This window comes from Passer montanus, unplaced genomic scaffold (assembly GCF_014805655.1).
Source record: "Passer montanus isolate IOZ18808 unplaced genomic scaffold, ASM1480565v1 scaffold43, whole genome shotgun sequence".
Lineage (NCBI taxonomy): Eukaryota > Metazoa > Chordata > Aves > Passeriformes > Passeridae > Passer > Passer montanus.
In genome coordinates, this window is record NW_024369151.1 from 3514967 (window position 1) to 3539154 (window position 24188).

The following is a 24188-nucleotide window of genomic DNA, read 5'->3' on the forward strand; positions in this document are numbered from 1 at the left end:
CCCCTGCAGGGCGGGGCGGGCACGGCGGGACCCCCGGGCGGGCGGCGTGAGGGGCCGGCACGGAGGGGAACGGCACGGAAGGGAACGGCACGGAGCGAAGGGAAGCGGGGCACCGGGCCGCGCCCCGCCGCGCTCAGCGGTCCGAGTGGAGGGGCCGCCTCGCTCTGTGCCCCCCCGGCAGCAGCGCGGCGGCCGAGGCGGAGGGGGCTCGCAGCGGGCCCCGCTGCCATGGAGCGCGGCGCGGCTGAGGGCACACGGAGCCTGGGCGTGCGCTCCGTGCGGACGCGGCGGTCACACAGCAGCACTGTGGTCGCTCCATGGCCGCCCCATCCCTGCAGTGCCCAGGGCCGGGCTGGACGGGCTCTGAGCAGCCCGGGCTGCTGGAACGGGTGAAACCTCTGTGTGTTTTCACCCCCGTGGCAGGGGTGCAGTCAGGCCATCGTTAAGGTCCTTCCAGCCCAAACCCTCGGATTTTTCAGTGAAACCCTCCTCCAAACCCTGCTGGTTTTGTTGTTGTGATAACTCCTGTCAGCAGCGCTTATTTTGCAGCATTACCCCATTATTTTCCCTCGTTAATGACACGAGGTCTGAATTACAAGTGAAGCCGGTGTTCTCACCGCGGATGCTCACTAAAAACTACCAGGTGACAAGAGAAACCACGGCAGGAAATTTCTTCCGAATGTAAGGAGACCAAACTCGCATAATTCACGGTTTTATGGCTTGATCTTCAGCTGAGGCTTTCTGTAATACCTTGCTCTGCGTCAGAGGAACTGCCCCGGGAGGGACCGACACGCTAGAACAACTCGCTGTTAAGGAAACTTCCATGGAGGCACAGCCAAGTGTGAGAGGGAGATAAAAGGAAAAAATAACGTCCCATTACTGAGGGCATGCTGACATTCTGATAAAGGGGGTTATGTATGAAAAGAATGTCATACAAATCAGCTCTCTAAAAGCCCAACCTGACTTAAAATCCCATCTACCGTTGTTCTTTAATGAAAATACTTGTTTTAAAGGTAGCTTTCAATGTAACTCTCAGTACTTGGTGCCTGTGCTGCTCCCTTGTCCTTCCCTAAGCGAATCTTCTGACATGTTTCCAAGGAAAGTAAGAATAATGAACCTGGTATCCTGTGTTTCATTTTTTTAAATCATTTTAAATCACAGATTTTTCCTCCCTCGGAGAACGGTTTCTGTTCTCCATGGCAGTGCCCAGGTTTCTGCTTCCCCAGGGCCAGGGTTGTGCTTCTCAACCTGCCACTGTTGGGCTGATCCCAGCATGGTGCCTGGAGATTCTGCCACGCCACTGAATCCCTTCCTGAAATACAGGCTTTAATGATTCTGAACTGCAGCTGACAAATTAAAATTAGGGGGCTTTTTTTTTCTCTTCTGTATGAGCATAAAGAACTTTTCTTCCTTGCAGCTGTTTTTCTGCACAGGAGCACACAGCAAACTGAAATACACAGAATCTTTCCCAAAGAGAAAGGCAGCAGACCCAGCAGGGAAGTGAGAATGCTGTGTGCATGCAGCCATTTCTCAGAGAGAGCTGTGTGCTCACATCCCTCTGCCACTGTCTCTTCATTTCAAAGACTTAACTACTTCCTTCTCCTCCTCTTCCCTAGAAGAAAGGTTTTCTCCCCTATTTTTTAGTGGCTAAGCAGTACAATAACAAAGGATTTGAAACCCAGTCTAGTGAATAATAACTTAATGATGTGAGCCCTGTTCTGTTCCTTTTGAATGGATGGCTGCTTTGGCAGGAGAGCTGCTGGGATCTGCTCCCTGCTGGGAGGGATGTGAGGGTGGAGAAACCTGGATTGAAGCTGAGCAGCAACCAGAGTGGTGTAAAACTGAACCAGGGGACAAGAACGAGGTCAGCGCTGTGAGATTGTGAAACGAGCAGAAATTAAATGCAGTTAAGCTGAGTTCAGGAGCTAATAGTGAACACTGGGAGTATGTTTGGAGTTGTCTGTTAGCTCCATTATTGCTAATACCTGCCTGAGCTGTGTTTAATTGGCATGAAGCATGGTGCAGCATGGCAGAGGTTACTGAGATGCACTGGCATCAAACCTTCTCTGTGTGTTTTCAGCGTGCACAGTCACCCCCCAGAATGAGTAGAAGCTGACAGAGCATTCCTGCTACTTTCACTTCCTTGCAAATGTATGAAACCTTGAAAATGTGTTTTGGCTCTCTAGCAAAGCAGAGTGAACCAAGCACATTTATTTTGTTGGTATCTGATGTCACATCTGAATGCAGGTCTCCAGAGGTGATCTATTAATGTCCTAAAGCATCGCACCATCTGGTTCCTTTTTTGATGTGCAACATTTTGAATGCCTGGTTTAATCTCCCTGGGTTTCAGTAAATTATGTAAACTCAGAGGCTTGGCAGCAGGAGATGGGCACCATGAGGAGATGATTCAGTCATCAATATCTACTGGGCTTCCATATTGGTGCCATTACACTTCTTTCAGTGCTACTTTACAAATTTTGCAGGTGAATAATTCATCGCACTGGGAGCTGCAAGTTAGTTTTGAAATTTGCCCACCCTGAGATTAGCTATGACTAATCCATCCTTCCCAACATGGAAAAGCTAACTGGGTTTCTTTTTCTGCAGGGTTAGGCGATAAGTCAGAAATAAATTGCATGTATACATAACTGCTGGTGGTGACATAAATCACATTTCCCTTTTTTCTTCCTGGACAGAATCAGAGCACCTTGGAATAGATGTGAGCACTGTGCTGGATAAAGCTGCCTTGGAGCACCATGGCTGCCGCCCCTTATCTCAACTCGGACGCGCTGCGAGAGGTCCTGGAGTGCCCCATCTGCATGGAGTCCTTCACCGAGGAGCACCTGAGGCCCAAACTGCTGCACTGTGGGCACACCATCTGCAAGCAGTGCCTGGAGAAGCTCCTGGCAAACAGCATCAACGGGATCCGGTGCCCCTTCTGCAGCAAGATCACGCGGATCAACAGCTTGGCTCAGCTCACTGACAACCTCACCGTGCTGAAGATCATCGACACGGCCGGCCTGGGGGAAGTGGTGGGACTTCTCATGTGCAAGGTCTGCGGGAGGAGGCTGCCAAGACACTTCTGCAAGAGCTGTAGCTTGGTTTTGTGCGAGCCGTGCAAGGAGGCTTCGCACATGCCCCCAGGACACAGAGTCATGGCTATCAAAGAGGCTGCTGAGGAGCGTAGGAGGGAATTTGGAACGAGGCTTGCCAGGCTTCGGGAGCTCATGGGTGATCTTCAGAAAAGGAAAGCTGCTCTGGAAGATGTTTCAAGAGACCTGCAATCCAGATACAAAGCGGTTCTGCAGGAGTACAGCAAAGAGGAGCGCAAGATCCAGGAAGAGCTGGCCAGGTCACGCAAATTCTTCACCACCTCTTTGACTGAAGTGGAGAAGATAAATAACCAGGTGATGGAAGAACAGGCTTACTTGCTGAACTTAGCAGAAGTGCAGATAATGTCTCGCTGTGACTATTTCCTTGCCAAAATAAAGCAGGGGGATATAGCTCTCCTGGAGGAGGCAGCAGATGAGGAAGAACCAGAACTGACAAACAGTCTCCCGAGGGAGCTGACTCTCCAAGAGGTGGAACTCCTTAAGGTGAGCCACGTGGGACCACTGCAGATTGGGCAGGTGGTGAAGAAACCCCGGAGCGTTAACGTGGAGGAATCTCTCATGGAAAATGCAGCATCCTCCTTTGTTCCATTTAGGGAGCCTGAGCTGGTGCAGGAGGAGCCCAGCTGCACCCCCCATTCCTCGCCAGCCAAGCCAAGGATGCCTGAAGCAGCCACCAGCATCCAGCAGTGTTACTTCATCAAGAAGATGGGCTCCAAGGGCAGCCTGCCAGGGATGTTCAACCTCCCTGTGAGCCTGCACGTCACCAGCCAAGGCGAGGTGCTCGTGGCAGACCGGGGCAACTTCCGAATCCAGGTTTTTACCCGCAAGGGCTTCCTGAAGGAGATCCGCCGGAGCCCCAGTGGCATCGACAGCTTTGTGCTGAGTTTCCTTGGAGCAGACTTGCCCAACTTGACTCCCCTTTCTGTCACCATGAACTGCCACGGGCTGATCGGCGTGACAGACAGCTACGACAACTCTGTCAAGGTGTACACCATGGATGGCCACTGCGTGGCGTGTCACCGCAGCCAGCTGAGCAAGCCCTGGGGCATCGCTGCGCTGCCCTCAGGCCAGTTTGTTGTCACTGATGTGGAAGGGGGGAAGCTCTGGTGCTTCACCGTGGACCGTGGCGTGGGGGTGGTGAAGTACAGCTGCCTGTGCAGCGCCGTGCGCCCCAAGTTCGTCACCTGCGACGCTGAAGGGACCATTTACTTCACTCAGGGGCTGGGGCTCAACCTGGAGAACCGGCAGTACGAGCACCACTTGGAAGGAGGCTTCTCCATCGGCTCTGTGGGCCCAGATGGGCAGCTGGGACGCCAGATTAGCCATTTCTTCTCTGAGAATGAGGATTTCAGGTGCATTGCTGGGATGTGCGTTGATTCCAGGGGAGACCTGATCGTTGCTGACAGCAGTCGTAAGGAAATCCTGCATTTTCCTAAAGGAGGCGGCTACAACATCCTGATCCGGGAGGGACTCACCTGCCCAGTGGGTATTGCTGTTACTCCCAAAGGGCAGCTGCTGGTGCTGGACTGTTGGGATCATTGCATTAAGATCTACAGTTACCACCTGAGAAGATACTCCACCCCTTAAAAGCTTAGTTGCAAGCAAAGCCTGTCTTGGCAGTGGAAATTCTTCCATCCTCCTTGCAATCCAGTGGGAACCAGTGTCAAGCCTTCAGGAAGATTGTGCCATAGCTGAAGGGGATTTGGCATAGAGGTCATCATGTTCTGTGTTTAGAAACAAAATAGCTTTTGTGGTGGTGGTGGTGGTCTGCTTTTTCTTCTTCTTTTTTATATAAAATCCCTACAAATAAGAACAAGCGCGATGGAAAGGATCCATCCTCTGCTGTCTTGGTTCTTGTGACTAGTCACTCCATAAACCTCTTCACCTCCTTATGCCACACATCTCCTACACTTCCAGCTTCAACCATTGTGTCTTTCTTTGTGCCATAAACACTGACTGACTGCTCTAAATCACCTTCCCTTAGAGAACTAGCAGAGGCAATCCTGTGATACTTGCAAGGAACTGGGTAGCAGTTGTCTGGGCAACTCCTAGAGAGAGCAATTTGTGCTTGCAGCACTGCATAAAATGAAATGGCCACTTCAGCTGCACGGAGATGAAGCTTTGCTTCCACCCTGACGAGACAGGGTTGTCTCTCCCATTTTTCTGGTGTTCAGGAGATTGCCCCGTCGTGCCATTTGTGAATTGTGTCTGTTCTGTGTGAAGTGAGTACTGTGCAATCGTGGGAGACCGAGCTGAGCCAGAAAATTGCCCTCTTTATTCCTGAGTTGTAAGAAGACAGGGGTTTTATTACTAATCAGAGTTCTGCTAGATAGAAGGGGGTAAAAAGGGAGGGGGCTGGAGGAAAAAAAAAGGAGGGGAAACCTAGGGTTGCTATTTACTGTTGTTTTATTATTAAATGTATCCTGGAAACTGTCTTTGGAAGGTTTATCTGGTATCTAAAACTTCCTGGGGAAGGGGGGAAGAGCTGGGGGAATAAGACTGGGAGATTGTAGGAAATGAGATTAAATGCAATGTATTGTATGTTCACCTGCACTTCACTACTCTGCATTCCAGACCACTGCATTTAGCAATAGCTGTCCACTCCTCTGCACCTCCTCTGTGCAAGTGACTCACTTCTGAGATAAGGATGGGCAGGGGGGACTATTTCACTTCCATTTTTTTAAGATTTGGAAGCACATCCATTGGTGCATTGCCTTTTTTTTCCTTGCACAGCAAAACACTACATTCCTCAGATTTTTTTTTAATTCTTTTTTTTTTGTAATTCTTTTTTTCCACGACACCAGCAGGCACCAGTGTTTCTGCTCATCGAGGCTTTGGGCCAAATGAAGCACAAAACTGCAGCTGTGTGAACCAAGGCCCCCACAGTGCTGCTCTCCTGGCTGATAAATGTGTACCTCAGTGTGGTGCTGCTCGCCCAGAATAGTTTATTGAAGGAAAGATGCATTTAAATAGGGCACAGTGGTAGCATGTTAATCTGCCACAGATAATAGTTACACTGCAGTGCATTTATTTCTTGCCATCAACAACGTAGTTGCAAATTTGGGGCCACGACAGACAATATAAAAGCTGATTTTATAGTGGCTGCCATGCTCCAGCAAATTGTTTGCTACTTGTCCTACAACATGTTTGCAACAGGTGATTTTTCTTTTTTTTTAAGCCCATATACTTCTCCCTGCTGAAATAGCAAAGGGAAACAGGTTGGTGAGCTGCTGCTGCTCTAGCTGGATGTTTGGCAGTTAAAGGGATTGCAGAAAAAAAACACTGGAAGCAGATTTTGGTGGGATTTGGGTTTTTCCCCCCCCTCTCTTTGTTGTGCTCAGCCAATGCTGAAGGAGTGAGCACACAAACACAGCTGTGTGACGGAGCTACCATCAGGGCAGCTTCCAATTTCTCCTGCTATAATGTACTGGAAAAAGCTTGTGGAGAAGGGAGCTAAGACATGAGGTGGTTGATGGTGCTGAGGCAGCCCAGGGGACCCAGCTCCCCTTCCCTCCTGAGCTGCTCTGTGCTTGCCAAGGCTACCAACTTTTACACTGCCATTCACATCCTCTGCTTCTCTTTTTTGGTGGGAGGGGGCAGTTACCCAAGGCATGTGACAGCAATTTGAGGAGCCTTTCTCATCTTGGTTATGTGTTTTGGGGAAGTGATTATTACTGGGCTGTGCTGCAGTTCATGACATTTTAACTGAAGGCATTTTTCCAATTTTAAGGCAATGGCCGTTCCTCTCCTTCTGTCTTCTTCTAAATATTTCTCCTGCTTCCAAGAACTGCTCTACACAGGAGGCTACTGTGGACCTGAATAATTAAAGCAATATTATCTATGATAATATGTACCTCTGTAATTTTCTGTTCCCATGGATTTTTATTTTTTTTTGCAATAAACAGCACAACTACTAGCAATAACATTTCCTGGAGTGCTTGAAAAAAAAAATAAATAAAAGGAAAAAAATTAAAATCTGGTGCGGTAAACTGAGCAGTTGGTTACTCCAGCCTATTTCTGGTTACAGAGTTCAAGCAAAGTGTCTGTCATCTGTTTCTCACTCAGAGGATTAAGAAAAATAACACCACTCTGTGAGGACTGGTGGGCCAGGACACTGCAGTCAGCGCCTGGGGCTCTGTCTTGCCTGCAGGTCTTCCAATCTGAGGTTTCAGGGAGAAAAGGGAAGAAGAAAACCTGCTGTCCCTCACCCAGGGTCTGCACATCCCCTGACAAAACCTGACTGAGATGATTTTACAGAGCTCTACTTGCTGTGGTGCTCCCACACAGTGTCATGATCATCTGCCAAACGAGGTGAAATGGAGTAATTAAGGATTATGTTGAAATAGTTTGGCTCCTGCTCTGTATCTGGAGGAAGAGCTTGTCTGGTCATACGTATGTGTTTGGTTTTTAAAGATTGTGTAATAAAGGAAAAATTGATCCAATTAAAAGTGCATTGCAAACGGCTCATTTCTTATTAAAACACTTCATCTTCTCCCCTCGGTGGCAGATTGGATTTTTACAGCCAGCAGGGATTAGATTGGGAACACAGTGGCTACGAGACCCTTTTATGTGTCAGGTTGCCAAGGAGAAATCTGATCCTGGCAGGCTCGTGGAACTTTCCCTGACACTTCCCTACCCACCTTAAAAACAAATGCTGTGGTTTTGTACCTTAACTCACACTGCCTCGAGGGCAATGTCTCCCTTGTCACCTGATGTTTCAGAAGTCTGGTTTGAGTTCACTGGCTCTGGGAGCTGAATTGTATGTGGGAGCCTGGCTGAAAACTCCATCCCCTGTATCCCTGGCTCATCCATGGTCTGCCAGTGGGGACCTGTGGCCAGTCAGGTGATGGGACACTTCAGGAGCCATGGGCTCTCCTAGAAAACCACTGACTTGGGTGCACTTACACTGTGGGTATAAAACACCTGGGTTTCCTCTGGTTTTAGTCCCCCTCCTTGGATGCACCAGCTCGGGCTGTTCTTCTGATGTTACACCATGACTAAATTATTTTTAGATCAAAGCTCTGCCATGGGAGCTGAGCTGGTGAGGAAACCTGCTGTGACTGAGTGTGGGGGTGTAGCTGTGAAGGTGGGTGCCAGAGGGGCTCCTGGATGGTCAGCAGGGACATTTCCTCAATAGGTTCATCCACAGCATGTGCAGGTTCTCCCCTCCCTCTGCAGCCACCTGGCTGATCTGGGTAAAGGTTTTCATCACTTAGGCTCATCTCAGCTCTTTAAACAGGTAGGAATTTCTGGTTTATCAAACATTATTCAACTCTCCTGTGGTGCTGTTAGACCTACCCTGTAGCTTATCACAGGTTTTGATTTCTCAGGGCAGAACAGCTGAGCCATGGACATTGTTCTGGGCAAAACCAGGAGCCAGGGAATGAAGGGATGAGGAGGACAGCCTGTTCCTCATCAAAAGGGGAAGAGCTACAAAAGTGAAAATAAAGCCAGATGCTTTGAGTTGTTCCTATTGTATAGCTTAAGTGATTTTTCTGGGTCATTACTCAATGTGAGGATTTAAAGTTATTTCATTTTGCACAACTAATTATTCAACTTGCCTGGCAATTCTGGATTACAATGAGACGTGCATAAGGTCATTTAGCAGACTTACTCACAGCACATGTTTTACTCTAAGCTAAATTTCATGACAACCAGCTAGATTGTTTTTACCTCCTCCAAAGAAAATGTTGAAATCTGAGGGTTTGAAATAATGACATAAACCAAGCAATTAAGAGTGTTAAAAAGGTAATAGAGTGGTTGTACAGAGGGTCAAATCTCAAAACCAGGGAAATTCTATGTGTTCTAGTTCTGACCAAGCACATATAAGGGAAACCCATTATGTCCTTTAACAGCTAAAAAGTAGCTTTACAGCTTTCTTAATGCACCTGATTGCATCTAGGAAAGGAACACTAAAGGTTCCTGCAGACTAGTTCAATCTTAATTGTGTTAATGGCAGTATCAGACCTGAAGGGAGACAAATGCAGCCTTGAAAGGACAGGAGGAAGCCACAGGCCTCACTCAGAGGAATGTGGACTGCTGTTTTTAGCAGAGCTCCAGGCTCTCTCCTTAACTTTGAGACACATATTTGTGAAGATCTCCTGTCAAAACTGCTGAGTTCACAAGAAAGCATGAAATCTGTCACCTCTTACAGGTAAATGCAGTTCATGGAGTGTTGTCCAAGAGGAGATAAGCAAGTACTGGGGAGGGCAGAGAGCAGAAAGGCTTAGGGAATGTGACAGGACCTGCCAGAACACAGCCCCTCCACAGACTATCCCCATAAATGATCGATTACTGAGCAGGAACATGAACATCTCTCCTATCTGCAGCAGCCACAGGCTGAGCTTGCTGAGCACTCAACGTGCCCAGGGAACCTCAGCCAAGGGAAGTCTATCTAGAGATCATAGGAAGTTCAAGAAAAACAAACATTTCCCTCACTGCAGACCTAAAGTAACCTCCCAGCTGGGCAGTGAAACCCTCTGGATCTCCCCCACCCAGGCACACACATCCTGAGCCCATCAGCATCCCTTCCTGCTTCCCAGCTGGGCTTCTCCAGTGGGAATAAGCAAACTGGAACAGCTCTTGCAGAAATCTGATAAGGGCTGTCAGATTTTGCTCTCAGAGCAGTTCTTCCCCTTCCCTATTCAAGCTCTTCTTCTCCTCACCAGCCAGAATGAGGAACCACAGACCAACCAGCTCTCTGATGAACTTTTATCAGTGAATGAAGTGGTTCCCAGCAGGGGGATTTGCTGGATGGAGGGATCACTCTCTTCCCTGATGTACAATTTTTGAGTCTCTGAGGTGGGGTGAGTCCCAGCCTCCACCTCCAGGTTTATTATGGCACTGTGTGGTGAGGAATAGCCCAGTTTGGGTCAGCTGTCCTGGCTGTGTCATCTCCCAACACCTCACCCACCCCAACCTCGTGACTGTGGGGACAGAACGGAGAAAAAGAGGAAGTGTGGATGCCATGGAGGCACTGCTCAGCAGCAGCCAACACTCCAGGGTGTTCTCCACACTGGTTTCTCCAGAAATCCAAAGCACCACTGTGACAAAGCTGGTTCCCTCCATCCCACCAGGCCCAGCACATTCTTACACACAGCTGGAGCTGGCTGGGGACATCACGTTTGTCCCAGCTGCCAAATGAAGGTCCTCACACAACTGCTACCAACTTAATGAGGCACTGTCAGTGTTAAATGCTGGCTCCACCAGGGAAGAAAACCGATGCAGGCTCCCATGGCACAGATCAATGGCTGGGTCGATCTCAAGGTCCCTGCTTGGAGGCCACTCAATGTGTTAAAGCATTGCTTGGCTGCACAGAGCCAGAGCAAGCAGCCCAAAAAAATGGGCTTTTAATCACTCTGCATGAAGTAAAATTGGAGTTTGCTTTGGTGTGCTCACGGACTGAGGCTGTTCCTGTGAGGGAGCCTGGGGGATGCTCCCACACCTGCCCTGAAGGAGCACAGTGCTGGGTGTGCCACAGCTGTGCCACCATGCCTGTCTGGCTCTCCACCACAGGATTCACTCCTGCAAACCCTTAGGAACAAGAGCAGGCTGCTCTGTCACCCAAATTCCCCCCACATACTCCTCATCCACCTGCAGGAGGAAGGGAACACTTGTCACTGCTCCAGGCAGAGCAGGGTGCCCGCTCCATGCTGTCCCTGGCCAGAGGCAGATCCTGTCCCTGGCCAGAGGTGGATCCTGTCCCTGACCTTGGCAGGAGGGACAGCTCTGCAGACACTGACCCACATCACAGGCACTGGGGCAGCTCCAGGCCGGCTCAGAGCCAGCGCCTGCCCTGCCACCAGCAGCGTGAGCTTCTCTTCAAAACCATGTTTTCAATTAGGGCTCGAGCGCAGATTGTGCCTTTATTGTTGGAGGCCTCCTCCTGAGGCCCGGCGATTGATTTATGAAGTTGATTAAAATATTAAAATAATTTTGTGCGGTGCTGCAAACGCCCTGTAATGTGCATTTTTCTCAGAGCTGGTGCTGTTCCAATTAGCTTGAGACTCTCCTCTCTCCTCCTTTTGTGACCTGTTTTGTCCACTAACAAATGACAGTTATTCTGGCCCTACTTTTGTATTTATTAGAGCTGATGCATATGTGTGCTCACTGAGCAGTTCAGAACGGGCTGGTGAGCAGCGGGGAGCCCGGCAGGCCAGAGCTGTTCTGAGTGGAGAAGGCATCCAGAACTGTCTAGCTGGAGCTATTTATTCCTATCTGCCTTATGTCGCTGGCAAAATGAGGGTAAATCAGTAGAGGAGTTGGGAATAAAATCCATCTACCATGAACAGCAAGCTCTTTCTCTTGGCTAACTGGGATTTCCCTGGGACAGAGCCCTGGGTTTCCCATGACACTTTCTCTGTCCACAAGCTGATCTCCCCAAGAGTCCTGAACATCCTTAATGTCCTTCCAAGAGCATTTTCTGGCCATCAAAGAGCTGAATACAAAACTGACCACCTCTGCATTGCCCACAGCCCCAAAGTCCAACCTCACTGACCCCACCAGCTCCCAAAGCCACTGATGGAGCCATGTACAAACCACAAGGTTGGGGCCAGCACCTGGTGCCCAAATGCTGCACAATCAGGAGTGAAAAGTTTGTGTCCAGGCATTACATGTGACCCCTCAGGGGATCCCTGGAGTGCCATGAGTGCTTTGGTGCTTCACAGGCACTGGGAAAGGATGCTCTGGATGCCCCACAAATGCCAGGGCAGCCAGGCACAGCTCCAGGAGTGGGGGCAGGACCCAGGTGGGGAATGAGGGATCCACCTTGGCCAGCTGCATACCATGGACTAAAAAAGAAATTATTCTGTCACTGAGGCACTGCTTTGCCTTCAGGCCCTGTGCCACCCCAGGGCTTTGTGGCTGAGCCCTGAGCCACTGCTGCCCCTGACATGGGGGAGGTGGGACTGAAGGAATGGGAGATATTTCACAATATCAAGCACTGTTTATGTCCCCTCTGGCCCCAGCATCGTGGAACAGCAACAATGCTTGTGCCAGGCCCGGACTGCAGCAGCTGCCTCTCATTCCCACCTCTCACTCTCTTGAGAAACCCTTGTCTGAGTTTGGTTTGGTCCCAGGTGATGGCATTGGGACCATGGGGTCAGCTTCCCACCAACACAATTGCCCCTGGATTGCAGGGAGTGCTCCCAAGTGATTAATAACATCATGAGTACATAAACAACCCACCTCCACATGCCTTCCCCTGCTAAACAGGGGCATTGCTATGGCAAACTTCATTTATCACTATTTAAAACCCAAACAAACGAGCACAGGCTGTTATAAATATGCTTACAAGACCAGCTACACAGGGGAAACAGAGAAGAAAATGAGCCAAGAGCAAGGGAGGTGGTGTGTGGGAGAACACCTCTCTCTGCTGGGTTCCAGGAAGCAAGGCTGCTCCTGGCAGTGCCACCAGAGCAGGTTACAAGTGTCCTGATGACCTCTGTCACCATCAGCCCTAAGGTGGGCTCTGTGATACACTACAGATATTTTTTGAATAGAAAAAATATCAGATCCAGGGCATATCCCCAACTCCCTGGAGGAGAGAGATGAATTGGCAAATGGAAGGCTACAGCGATAAGGGAGTTTTTATAAACATAACCTAATTGTATTACTTCAAAGTCCTGAAGTTTATTGCCCTGTTTAATGATGTGTCTCGTTATTTATGGTGTAGCACAATGAGTCTGCTATTGATTTAATGCACTTCCTTAAAGACTGTCATTGTCACAAGCAATAAAACAAAGCCATTTTGAGACAGCTCATTTATGTCACATCTCCATCAGCTGACCCCAGGCATGGGAGAGCCACTGTGGGGAAGGGGGTCACCTTGGGCAAGGATGGAGCCAGAGGGTGGAAGCTGAAGGGCAGGAGCAGGCAGGGAGGCTCAGGGATGCTGCCAAGGACGTGTGCCACCTGCCACTGGGCACTCAGTTTGGGACAAGCCTTCTGCCTGAGCCTGCCAGCACGGTGATGGTGTACGCATGGGAAAGGGGGTGATGGATGGAAACCAGCACATGACACCTGATGTTTGTGCCCCTGCCCATTCCCATCACCCTCCTCACCTTTCTGGTACTGGAGCCAGAGCTGCTGCTGGACCTTCTTGCTGGGGAAGTGGATGGTGCAGCTGAACTCGGAGCCGTAGAGCGCCTCCGCGATGTAGTGGGAGCCAAACTGCTGGATGAAGGAGAGCAGCTCCTCCCGGCTGCTGTCCTTGTTCAGGATCTTCAGGATGTTTGAAAAGCCTGTGGGAGGGAGGCAGGGGGTGGGCAGGTCAGCCAGGCAGGGCTGGCAGCCACAGCCCAGAGGAAGGAGCCCCAGAAGTTCCCTGCTTAGGTCATACAAGGCCCCACATGGGTGCAGCTCCTCCTCTTTTTCCTCCACCTCATCCTTTGGAATCCACAACCTGTTATTACCCCAAGCTGTGGCTCTGACTTCCTCCCTAATTCCTCTCCCCAGGAGATTTCTCAGATAATTTTACAGGGATGTGCATGTGAACACGTGTGCACACACAAACACACACACAAAACCTCCATCCTTGCCAGCTTGTGTGCTCTTCAGCCTGCTGGCACATCATCAGCACTCTCCCCAGATGATGTGCTTGGCCTTTGCTTGGCTGTATCCATAACCAGAGATGTTCCATCCCTAGTGCAAACACCCAGCACAACTGGTAACTATTTTTAGGAAAGCTGGAGACAGCCCAGAGGGACATGCAGGGCTGGGCTGGTGGCAGCTCCGTGGATGTGCAAAGGTCAAGGCATCACTTGAGCAACATCCACACGGACAGCAGGGACCTCTGGCATGGGACAAGGACATGGACCCTTGCTGCTCTGTGGAGGTGAAATATCCTGGAGACACTGGTGACTGCACAGCATTTCAGCATCTCTTAGAGCTGGCTGAAAGCACCGTTTTGGTTCAGTGCTGGAACGGAAAACATACTGCAAGAAAATACGTCATAACTGTCACCAAAATGAGATTATCTGGCTGGTTGCTTGGTTGGTTTATTGAAAGAGAAGGTTGTTCTAATAAAAAATCCAGAAGAATTCATTTTGAGCTGAACCCACATATTTTTTTCAGCTCTGAGCAGGTTATTTCATTCTGGGGCTGTGCATCCTGTTAGCACTAAATCTTTTTTTTCTTCCTCTCACCATTTAAAAACTCGTCGATTTTTAAATAAAAAATGCTATTTTGAAATGAAAAGGCAAAACATTTCAGGTCGCAACAAAATGTTTCAGCATTTCTGAAACAAAATGTGTAGCTGTAAAAACGTGGCAGTGAAATGTTTTGACATTTGCAGGATCCTCCCACCCACCCCTTCTTCGTCTGTGACTCCCTGCTTTATATGACCTGCTTTTCCAAGTGCTTCAGTTCCTTTTGAAACCACCTTTTTTAGGGACTGACTGTTTTTTGTACATACACATATACACAGCCACCCCAAAACAAATCCTTCCTGCTCATTGCTGACTGGCTTCCTCCTGGCTTTGACCTCACCTCTTGCTGCCCAAACTCCCTGCCTCAGTTTCCCCCCTGTAAAAAAAGGAGGTGAATCTCCCAGCAGTGCTGGGAACAGAGCATGGAGATGAGAAATGCCAGTGGGATGCTTGGGGCAGAAAACCACCACCCACCCATACAGACACACACCTCCCTGCCCCTGGAATCCCTCACCTGCAGAGAGTGTGATGGAGCTCAGCTTCACCCTGTAGAGGTTGCTCCTGACCCGCCAGTGCTGCACCATGGGGTACCCCATGGCCTCGTCGTACTTGATGTCCCCTGCAAGGACAAAGCAGGCGGGTGACACTGCTGAGCATGCTCTGGGGAGTGCTTAATGCTCCCCCCCCACCTTGCTACGTGCTGCAGGGGTGAGAAACGGGGTGGTGGAAGGGCTGGAAACCTCAGTGGTGATGCTGTGGGGTACACGGACCAGCACAGGGATGGCTGTGACTGCCAGGAGCTCACAGGGACGGAGATGCTGCTGGGATGGACTCATCCCAGATTATTTCTGGGACATCCCCCAGATTATTTCTGCCCCTGGCACAAAGAGGGTGATGATGGCCCTCATAAACCTGGGTGGGAGAAGGGGTCGTTCCTCCTGTGCCCTCCCCTGGGACCCTGACCCTGGGGGCAGCTCGTACCTGTGAGGAGCTGCAGATCAGGAAGGGGCTCCGAGAGGACACCACGGCACTGCTCCTCCACGGGCAGAGGGATCACCAGGAGGCCATCAGCCAGCTGGGGAAAGTCCTTGATGAAGTTATTCTCCCTGCAGAGAGAAAAAGACAACTGCAAAGCAACGATGCAGGGCATGGCCAGGCAGAGAGGCTGAGCTGCCCTGGTGGCACCGGGACAGGCAGCTCAGGAGGGTGGGGGACATCTCCTCGAGCAGGAGCCCTGCCAGGGGATGGGGTTTGCAGCCTCCCCACCAGCCAGCCTGGCTGTGCAGCCCTCTGAGATGATGCTTAATGAGCTCCCCAGGGACTACAGCTCCATTAGTGCTCCACAAATATGGAACTGCTCTCAGCCTGGGGACCCGGCCACTGGGTTTGGCCCAGATTTTCAAAGTGGGCCCCTGGAGAGGGGGCAAGGAAAGAGGAATGGCTGCTACACCCCAAAACTGCCCCTTTCCACACCTGCAGCATCTTCATGTGGACAGTGACCAAGCTCTGCTGGGGCTCCCCAGGCAGCATCATCACCCCTACATTTTTCACCTTCCCCCAGTGACACGCTCTCCAAAAGGCAAAAAAAGCATATTTTACAGCCAGACACAAAAAAACCCCACTCTCGTGCACAGCTCACAGTGCAATTTTACCACACACGCAGGATCTTTTCTAACCTTGGCAGGTAAAACATTGTATAATAGGCCCCTAATGAATTGTTTCTAGAACAACGGTACCAGGGAAATGATTTGAAATGGTGAACAGACAGGTCTCTGGGAGACGAGCCTCCCCCGGTAAGCGAAATGCCTCGCGCCTGCGCCGAGGAAACAGGAGGGGGGATTTTAAATATTGATCTTAGAGCCAAAATATAGGCCAGGAGGCTTTGCATCCTCTGGGTGTGGAGACAAAAGGGCAGCAGAGAAGAAGAAAGGGAGGTTCCTGTAAAATCAGGTCAGCCCCAGGAGCTTGGGGGAGGTTCAGACTGGCACAGCCTGCCCCAGCTGCATTTTTTGTAATATATTTTCCTTTAAACAGCTGCTGATTTCACTCACCTTCCCTGGTTCTACCCCCTATAGCCTGTCCCTGAGGGGATGATCCATCATCCTGTGGTCATCTCACAACTGGGGACACCCTGGCCACCTCCATGGGTCCCAGCACAGTGAGATGCTGATTTCAGGGAACACTTCCCTGGGATCCTCCCATTGCTCTGGGGCCAAGATGTGACCATTGCAACCTGTACCAGAGGTGAGCAGGAAACCATAGCCCTGTGCAACCAGCCTGGGGATGTTCCCAGCCCCAAGGCAGGACAGGAGCATTTGAAGGTAGGGACACATGAGTAGGGCACAGGAAGTGCTCAAAGCCAGACTGGATGGGTCTTTAAGCAATATGGTCTATGGAAGGTGTCCCTGCCCATGGCAGGAAGGTTGAAAGAAGATGATCTTTAAGGTCCCTTCCAACCCAAACCATTCCATGATTCCCTGGCTGCACAGGCAGCCTGCCTCATGTCACACCCCCATTTCACAGCCACCAGCACCTGACTGCATCTCAGGAGCCTTACTTTCTGCACTGCCTCAGTGCAAAAAAGAGAAAAGTGGTTTATTTTTCTGAGGGGAGAAGCCTCTCACTCCCAGCGTGCTCACAAATCTCCAGTTGATCCTGCTGGGCACGGGATCCCCATGGTGGAATGTTCTGCTGCTCTGAGCCCTTTGCTGTCACAGCAATTCCAAATGGGGAGCTGCAATTACTGCTGGAGCTGGGAGCCGTGTGGGTGGTGGGAAACGGGGCTGCAAAATAAAGCAAGTTGGTAGGGAACAGGGGAAGAAGCATGTTGGTGTCTCTGCTGCTCTGCCTCAGCAGAAAAGGGAAAACATCAGCGCTGCCAAATCCCAAAGCCATGGAGAAGCGTGATGGAAAAGCAGGATGCAGCTGCACTGGGCCTGCCTGCCATCCTGGAGTGTGGGACTGTCCTGTGCTGACAGGTCAGTTCCCCATCCTGCACCAGGATGAGCACAGGGGCCAGGAGGGTCCTGCCTGCCCAGCCTCCAATCCCACCTCTGAGAAGACCAGGATTCCCAGGAGGAAGCTGGTGGAACCTTCCCAAGTGCTGCCCCACATGAGGGGACACACCTGCTGTGCCCCAAGGGACACAAAGAGATGGCATGACAGGTGCCAGAAGCTCATGGTCATCCAGCACCCTGCACCCTGACACGGGGCAGAGGAGACACAAAGAGGCAGCATCTCCTCCTGCCCCTCCTGAGCCATCTCAGCAGCACCACCCATGCCATGAGCCTGTGGAACAGCAGTCCCTGGGCAGGTCCCAGCTCACCCATGAGGCAGGACAGCCCCAAGGGCTGGTGGCCCATGCCTGGGCAGCTCAGGAGGGAGAAGCTGAGGCATGAGGGGACCCACAGCTGCTGCTCAGAGCTGCTGCCTCTATGAGAAGGATTTACTGAACAGCCACATTCTGCAGGACCACTCTTGTTATCCATTTCTTCAACTGTTCCACACTCAAAAGGCCAAGAAAAAAACAGGGGCAGGTGGGAGCCAAGGAGTGGGCACGTGCCCACAATGTGCTCCCATCATGGCAGGGAGCAGCAGTGCAAGGCAGGACTTCAGGAGCACTTCCATGATGGATTCTTGCTACCAAGCCCTTCCTGCACCTCTTCCAGCTCTCCAGGCCCTGCTCCTTAACATCCCAAGGCAGGGATGAGCCAAAGCCATGCAGGGGAGCACCCGCTAGACAGAGGGTTTGGGCACAGCACAGTCCCTCTGCAGAGTCCTCACTGCCTGCAGGGACAGGGTGGTGATGGGGCCACGCCAGGCAGGGCACACTGCTGCTGGGGTGTGCCCAGGGCACAGCATTCCATGGTCTGGCAGCTGCCTGAGGGCTGCAGCTCCTCTTCCACAGGGCCTTCTTAATAACCCTGTGGCTTGCACGCTGCTCACTGTGGGGGCACAAAAGAGTCCCTGCCAGACTTTTTTTTGCTCTGAAAAAAATAGGGGAAAGTGGGAGCCAAGGAGTGAGCACGTGCCCACAATGTGCTCCCATCATGACAGGGAGCAGCAGTGCAAGGCAGGACTTCAGGAGCACTTCCATGATGAATTCTTGCTACCAAGCCCTTCCTGCACCTCTTCCAGCTCTCCAGGCCCTGCTCCTTAACATCCCAAGGCAGGGATGAGCCAAAGCCATGCAGGGGAGCACCCGCTAGACAGAGGGTTTGTGCACAGCACAGTCCCTCTGCAGAGTCCTCACTGCCTGCAGGGACAGGGTGGTGATGGGGGCACGCCAGGCAGGGCACACTGCTGCTGGGGTGTGCCCAGGGCACAGCATTCCATGGTCTGGCAGCTGCCTGAGGGCTGCAGCTCCTCTTCCACAGGGCCTTCTTAATAACCCTGTGGCTTGCACGCTGCTCACTGTGGGGGCACAAAAGAGTCCCTGCCAGACTTTTTTTTGCTCTCTGGAAGCTGTGATCGAAGCCAGCGGGCTCTGTGCAAGGGGCAGGGACACGGGTGAGGGGAGGGATGTGACAGCAGCCCTGTGCACGTGTTGCCACACGTGCCTCCAACTGGGGCATGGCCGAGCCACCAGCACCTCTGCAGGGCTGCAGGGCCAGGTGTGGGGGTCACAGGGTTATTCCAGTAGGATCAGGCAGGATGCAGACAAACCTGCCAGCCCTACAACATCCTCCTGTGTCTCTTGTTCTGCCTCTGGCATCTCCCCAGTGGAACAGCTGCCCAGGACTCACTGGAGTAGCGAGCATGCAGCTCTCTCCACTGTGATGCACACGGAATCCACTCCCCAGCACTCTCCTGCTGGGGATCTGAGCATCTCCCAAGGCATTTTGCAGATACTGAGTCATTACACGAGGAAATGCAGTTTCTCTCGGCAGCATCTGACCCAGAGCACGTGCCTGCCTTGGAGGGAACTGAGTCCATATAAACGAGCCTGATGCTGGGAAAGGTCAAATGGCCAAAGGCTGCAGCGAGCTCGGATACTGGCAGGGTGGGCTGAGGAGGAAGGCACCCGCCTGGACTAAACTGAGTTCAAAATCCTGGCTTTGATGGACACTTGGTGTATCCTCAGCCGAGTCCTACAGTGCACCCACTGCCTGGGGTGACACAGACAGCTGAGAGCAGCTCCCACATCTTGGGGGCTGGTGGGTGACAGCAATTAGTGGCTGCTCAGATACCAGGAGCAGGACTCAGGCAGCAAGAGCCCGCTGTGGCACTGTCCTCCTGTCCTCCTAAAACCAGATGCACAATCCAGCTGTGCTTTTGGACTGTGACCTTTAATAGCACAGCCAAGGTCATGCAGCAGAGCTGTGGTGCAGCACTGGGCTGCATCGCTGCGCTCCGCAGTGCTGGCAGCAGCTCACACAGCCCGTGGGAAGCCTCCAGAAAGGACCAGTGTCCCAGGGCAAAATGGGGTTTGGGGGAGCAGGAGAGCTCAGTGCAGGCCCTGGGGAGGAGCTGGAGTGCTGTGGTCTTCCAGGACTGAGCCAAGGCTGCTGGATTCTGCTCCAGGGCATGGTTCTGCTGGCCCTGGGGCACCTTGTCTCCTTGCTGAGATGCTCAAAGCCAGAGCCAAGCTGGCAGTGGGATTTTGGCCTGCAGCAGGGAAGGATCAGCTGGTGGCTGACATGCATTTCATTTTCCTGTTAGCAACCCCGCTGGGTGAAGGAGCAGCTTCTCCTCTTTAGCTCAGTCAGCTGTGGCTTCCTCCCTTGGCACTCTGCTCCCACAGGACTTGGCCTTGAGGATGCACTCTGCAAAGCAACCCTTCCTTGCAGCTGTAGAGCTCCCACTGCACATTCCAAGCATCAGCTGACGTGGGGCTTCCTGCCTCCACCCAACACTGCCAGCGGATGCACACCCTGCACCACAGCACCTGGGCAAGTATATTCATGAGGGGGTAAATATATAAATATTATATATAAAGTGACCCCACAAGTGATTAGCTTATGCCCTGAAGCATGAGATTTAATTACCCTTATCTGAGCCAGCACAGCTACAAATGTTAATCACATTATCATCCAGCAAGCTTATGTTCAGCAAAGTGACTACTTCTTTCTGCTATGCAAGCCTGAGAGGACGCCTGCTCTGGCAAAGAATTAGTTATTAATCTTACTTCTTTCTGTCCCACAATGGCTCAGGGAGAAAACTATGGATTTGAGGTTATTTAGTGCCAGCTTTTCACCCAAATTTCACTTGGAGAAGCTGCCTGCTGGGGTGGCTACGAGATCAGCAGAGCCCAGCCTGACATGGGGACATTGAGAAAGAGCTTCCTTTTAGGTTGTCATCACCAAAAAAAAATGATCTGGAGTCACTGGGAAACAGAAGAGAGGGTGTCCTGTTGCCACAGCCACTTAGGAGAAGGTAAGCACACTGTAAATCTGCCCCAGCATGTCTCCATGACCTCAGGCACCGGTGAATTATAAAGGTTTAATGCAAACCCTGTGAAGCAGCAGTTACTTACTCCAAATTTACTGAGCATTAATTTCAGCGAGGCCCCACTCCTGCAGAACAAGGCAGGATGAAAGAGGAGAGACCAGTAGGATTTTGCCAGCTTCAGGAGCCCCTTCAGTTCCCCACCTCTCAGCCTTAACCACTGCTTGCAATGAAGTGTGGTTGGACCAGGCTGCAGGGAAAAAGGAGAGCACCAATATCATCCCTCCAGCGGCCCCTGGTGCTGTGGACAGGACCTGTCCCCGTGTCCCACTTCAGTGCCAGCAATGAACAGCCTGGCAATATCCAGTAGCTGCCTTACCCCCTGGCTCAGGGGGAATTAGCATTTAAATTGAGGTGTTTCAGGAGGGAAATCACATCAGCATCCCTGGTGCTCCTGGGCTGGTGGGAGGTGTCTGCGTGGCTGCTGCTCAGCATCATCCCCTCCGCACACCCCAGGCTGAGCCCCAAACCCTCCATGGGGCTGGGAGCTCCTGTCCCTGCTCCTATCAGCACTGTGCTCTGCCAGCACAACCTGATCTTCCCACAGAGCATCTCCAAACATCTCCCAGATACCACAGCCCTTCTCAGGGCTACACAGGCTCAGCAACACCACTGAGCACTGAAGGGAGCTCAGCCAGTGGTGCCCACCACTGTGGCACTGAGAGTGAACGTGAGGTTCATCAATCACCTCCACGGAAAAAAAGTGCGTCCCCTCCTGAAGCCATTTCAAAAGGAAAGACAAAGGAATTTGCTCTGAGAGATGGAGAAGCTGTGAGCAACAATCAGAAACACCTCTGGATGGAGAAAAGCAAAAGAATCACAGGCTCATAGATTTGTGATAAAGTTGGAATGGACTTTAAAACTCATCTCATTCCACCCCTGCCATGGGCAGGGACACTTTCACTGTCCCAGACTGCTCCAAGCTCTGCCCAACCTGGCCTTGGGCACTGCCAGGGATCCAGGGGCAGCCACAGCTGCTCTGGGAACACTGTGCCAGGGCCTGCCCACTCTCACACTGGATCAGCAGCCTTGTCCTGAGCCTAGAGCCTGGTAGCAGGAGCACCATGACATATCTGGCCTGTGTGCCATTCCTCCTTGAGTGGAAGGTCTGGGGAATACCCAACACCTCTGGATGGAGAGAAATTTGCCCATCTGCACGGGGCTGGAGCTGCTCAGAGTCTGCCAGGAGGATCCATGCCTCGTTCCATGTATCTGCTCTCCAAGGTGCCTGCCTGCATTAGCTCTGTCACCGCTGACAGCCAAAGGCTCTGACCTTGTCAGCTTCCATAAGTTCAGCAGCTTCCAGCTCTTTAGGACCCGATGGACAACAGCCAGACCTCCTGGAGCAGCTCATGGAGCCCCTGCCCACCAGGCTGTGGCCACTGCGAGATGACCTGGGCACAGCTTCCCTATGGGGATGATCTGTCCAAGCTGAGAGAGCTGGAGGCAGGCTGGACACGTCCTGTGGGTGCAGATTGCAGTGCTGAGCTGAGCCAAGGCTGTGGATCCTCTCCCACAGGTTGTGTGGGTGCTGTTTGCAATCCTTTCCCAAATGCTGTTCTTCCTGGAGCTTTGCTTGGCATTGTTTGTAAGGAGACAACAAATGCAAAACTCCCACTGACTCCAGAGGAGCCAGGACTACCTGCTGGGGCTTCCCAAGTTGTTCCTCTGGGATTTGGGCACAGCATCCTGTGCACCAGCTGCCCCAGTCTTCCAGGGAAACCCACACCCCAGCTGTGGTGCCCTGGGAAGCACAAGCACAGCCTTTTAATATTAATATTTGCCTTTCCAATGTAAATTCAGACCCAGCTCTCCACTCAGCACACACATCCATTCTCTTTAACAATTTGAGATCTTAAACATTTCTTTTCCCCCCCACCCCTCTCCTAAGCTTCATTGTTAACCTTTAAGATGAAGATAAGGCATAAAGGTTTGGAAAGGAATCAGGAGGGACCTTGGAAATGAGCCAGAAGCAGTGTTAATACTGGGCTGCACATCATATCTCTTCACTCCTTCTCTCCCCCCAGGGTGACTCGGACTGCTCTTGACTACCACCATGGTATTACAAACTCTAATGAGGTTTGGAAAATAAGAAACCCACTGCGGCGTGGGAGAAACTAATAGAAATTGTTTTGTCTTCTCTCTATTAGTCATTAGAAGCAGAAGAAAAACAGCCACAGGCAATGGCAGGGCTGCAATACCACCACACATTTCATATACTGGCACTCTGACAATGTCATTTCAGCGCAGTTACTGCTCCCACGTCCCCTCCACACCAGACCTCCCGTACACCAGTGTGGGCTCCAGCTGTGCCAGCATCCCTGTGCCACCATCCCGAGCCCAGGGTGACCCCAGTGCCTGCCCAGGGTGCCCATGCAGGGTGTTTGGCCAGCCCATGGCTCTGCCAGCACGCACCATCCCCAGCCTGGTGTCCCCAAGGGACAGGGACAGGCAGTGCCCAGGCAGGGGATGTTCCACAAGCAGCAGCAGTGCCAGGCATCCAGAACATATGGAGAATTAGCTGGGATTTGTGACTGCAGCTGCAGAGCTGCGCTTCTGTGTGTGAACTTAATTACAGAACCACAAAACTATGCACAGGGTGAGATGACAGCACCTGCAGTGACCTCACCCCTGCCACCCTCCCAGGAAACTGTGGTGCCAGGAGCCAAGCCCCACTCCTGGACTCAGCGAGGTGCCTGGAGCACTTCCCACATCCCTTCCCTCCTCCCAGCTCTGTGGCCATCATGCCCTGGGTGCCTGATGACAAGTGGCAGTGCTGCCACCCCCTCCAGATGTTTGCCTGCTGCCCACAGCACGGGCACAGATGGTGAGAGGCAGCATTCCCTGCAAAGCTGGGGCCAGGCAGGCTGCTCTGCCTGTGCTGGGCTCCTTCAGCCCGTGCTGGGGGAGATGAACTGGCACAAACACCTCGAGCCTTCATCTCCAGGGAGGTGTTACTGAAGGCAGCAGCCCATGGGACACTCATCCTGCAGCCCAGGCAGGCCACAGCAGCAAGGAGCATCTCTGGGGCACAGGGAGGAGGGTGAGGGATGCTGGCCCTGTCCCCAGCCCCTGCTCCAGCTTTCCTCTGCACAGAGCCACCAGCATCCAAACCAGGTAACACTGCCCAGGGACCAGGTGCAGAGGAAGATTTAGGGGGTCTGGATTATGCCAGAGGGGACAGGAGGGCTCCCAGCAGAGCCTGTCCACCACTTTTGGGATGCTGGGTACAACTGATGGGGCCCAAGCCCAAACCCAGCACTTGCTTTCAGGTTTATGCAGTCACGAGCTACACTGCAACAGGCAGAGCAGCAAATCCTCCACCTCTGGAGAGGACACTTGAAATGGGAAAGAGGAAGACAAGATTTTCTGCTGCCCTGAGGACTGCATCCAAGCCCTGCTGCTACCTCAGGAGCAGGTATGGCTTGACAGCTGGCATAGCTGTGGAGTGCTCAGATGTCCCTACGCTGGTGACTGTTCCTGA

The 24188-nt window shown here is 51.9% G+C and overlaps 2 protein-coding genes across 6 annotated transcripts in view; one reads left to right on the forward strand and one right to left on the reverse strand.

Annotated features, from left to right (window-relative positions):
• ASTN2 (astrotactin 2) overlaps positions 1–24188 on the reverse strand; it is a 323200-nt gene that overhangs the window by 102210 nt on the left and 196802 nt on the right. For all 5 annotated transcript variants that reach the window (XM_039720164.1, XM_039720165.1, XM_039720167.1 and 2 more), the window contains 3 exons: positions 15239–15363; positions 14772–14876; positions 13172–13351 (listed from right to left, as the gene is read on the reverse strand). In XM_039720164.1, the coding sequence (XP_039576098.1) occupies positions 13172–13351; positions 14772–14876; positions 15239–15363 (410 nt within the window). The remainder of the gene's footprint in view (positions 1–13171; positions 13352–14771; positions 14877–15238; positions 15364–24188) is intronic.
• Positions 77–7004, forward strand: TRIM32 (tripartite motif containing 32). The gene is made up of 2 exons (XM_039720169.1): positions 77–681; positions 2694–7004. The coding sequence occupies exon 2, from the start codon at positions 2754–2756 to the stop codon at positions 4695–4697; it is 1944 nt and encodes a 647-aa protein (XP_039576103.1). The 5' UTR covers positions 77–681; positions 2694–2753; the 3' UTR covers positions 4698–7004.

Excerpts from the sequence above, each read along its gene's own strand:
- TRIM32 (XM_039720169.1), top strand. The coding sequence starts at position 2,754 with ATGGCTGCCGCCCCTTATCTCAACTCGGACGCGCTGCGAGAGGTCCTG.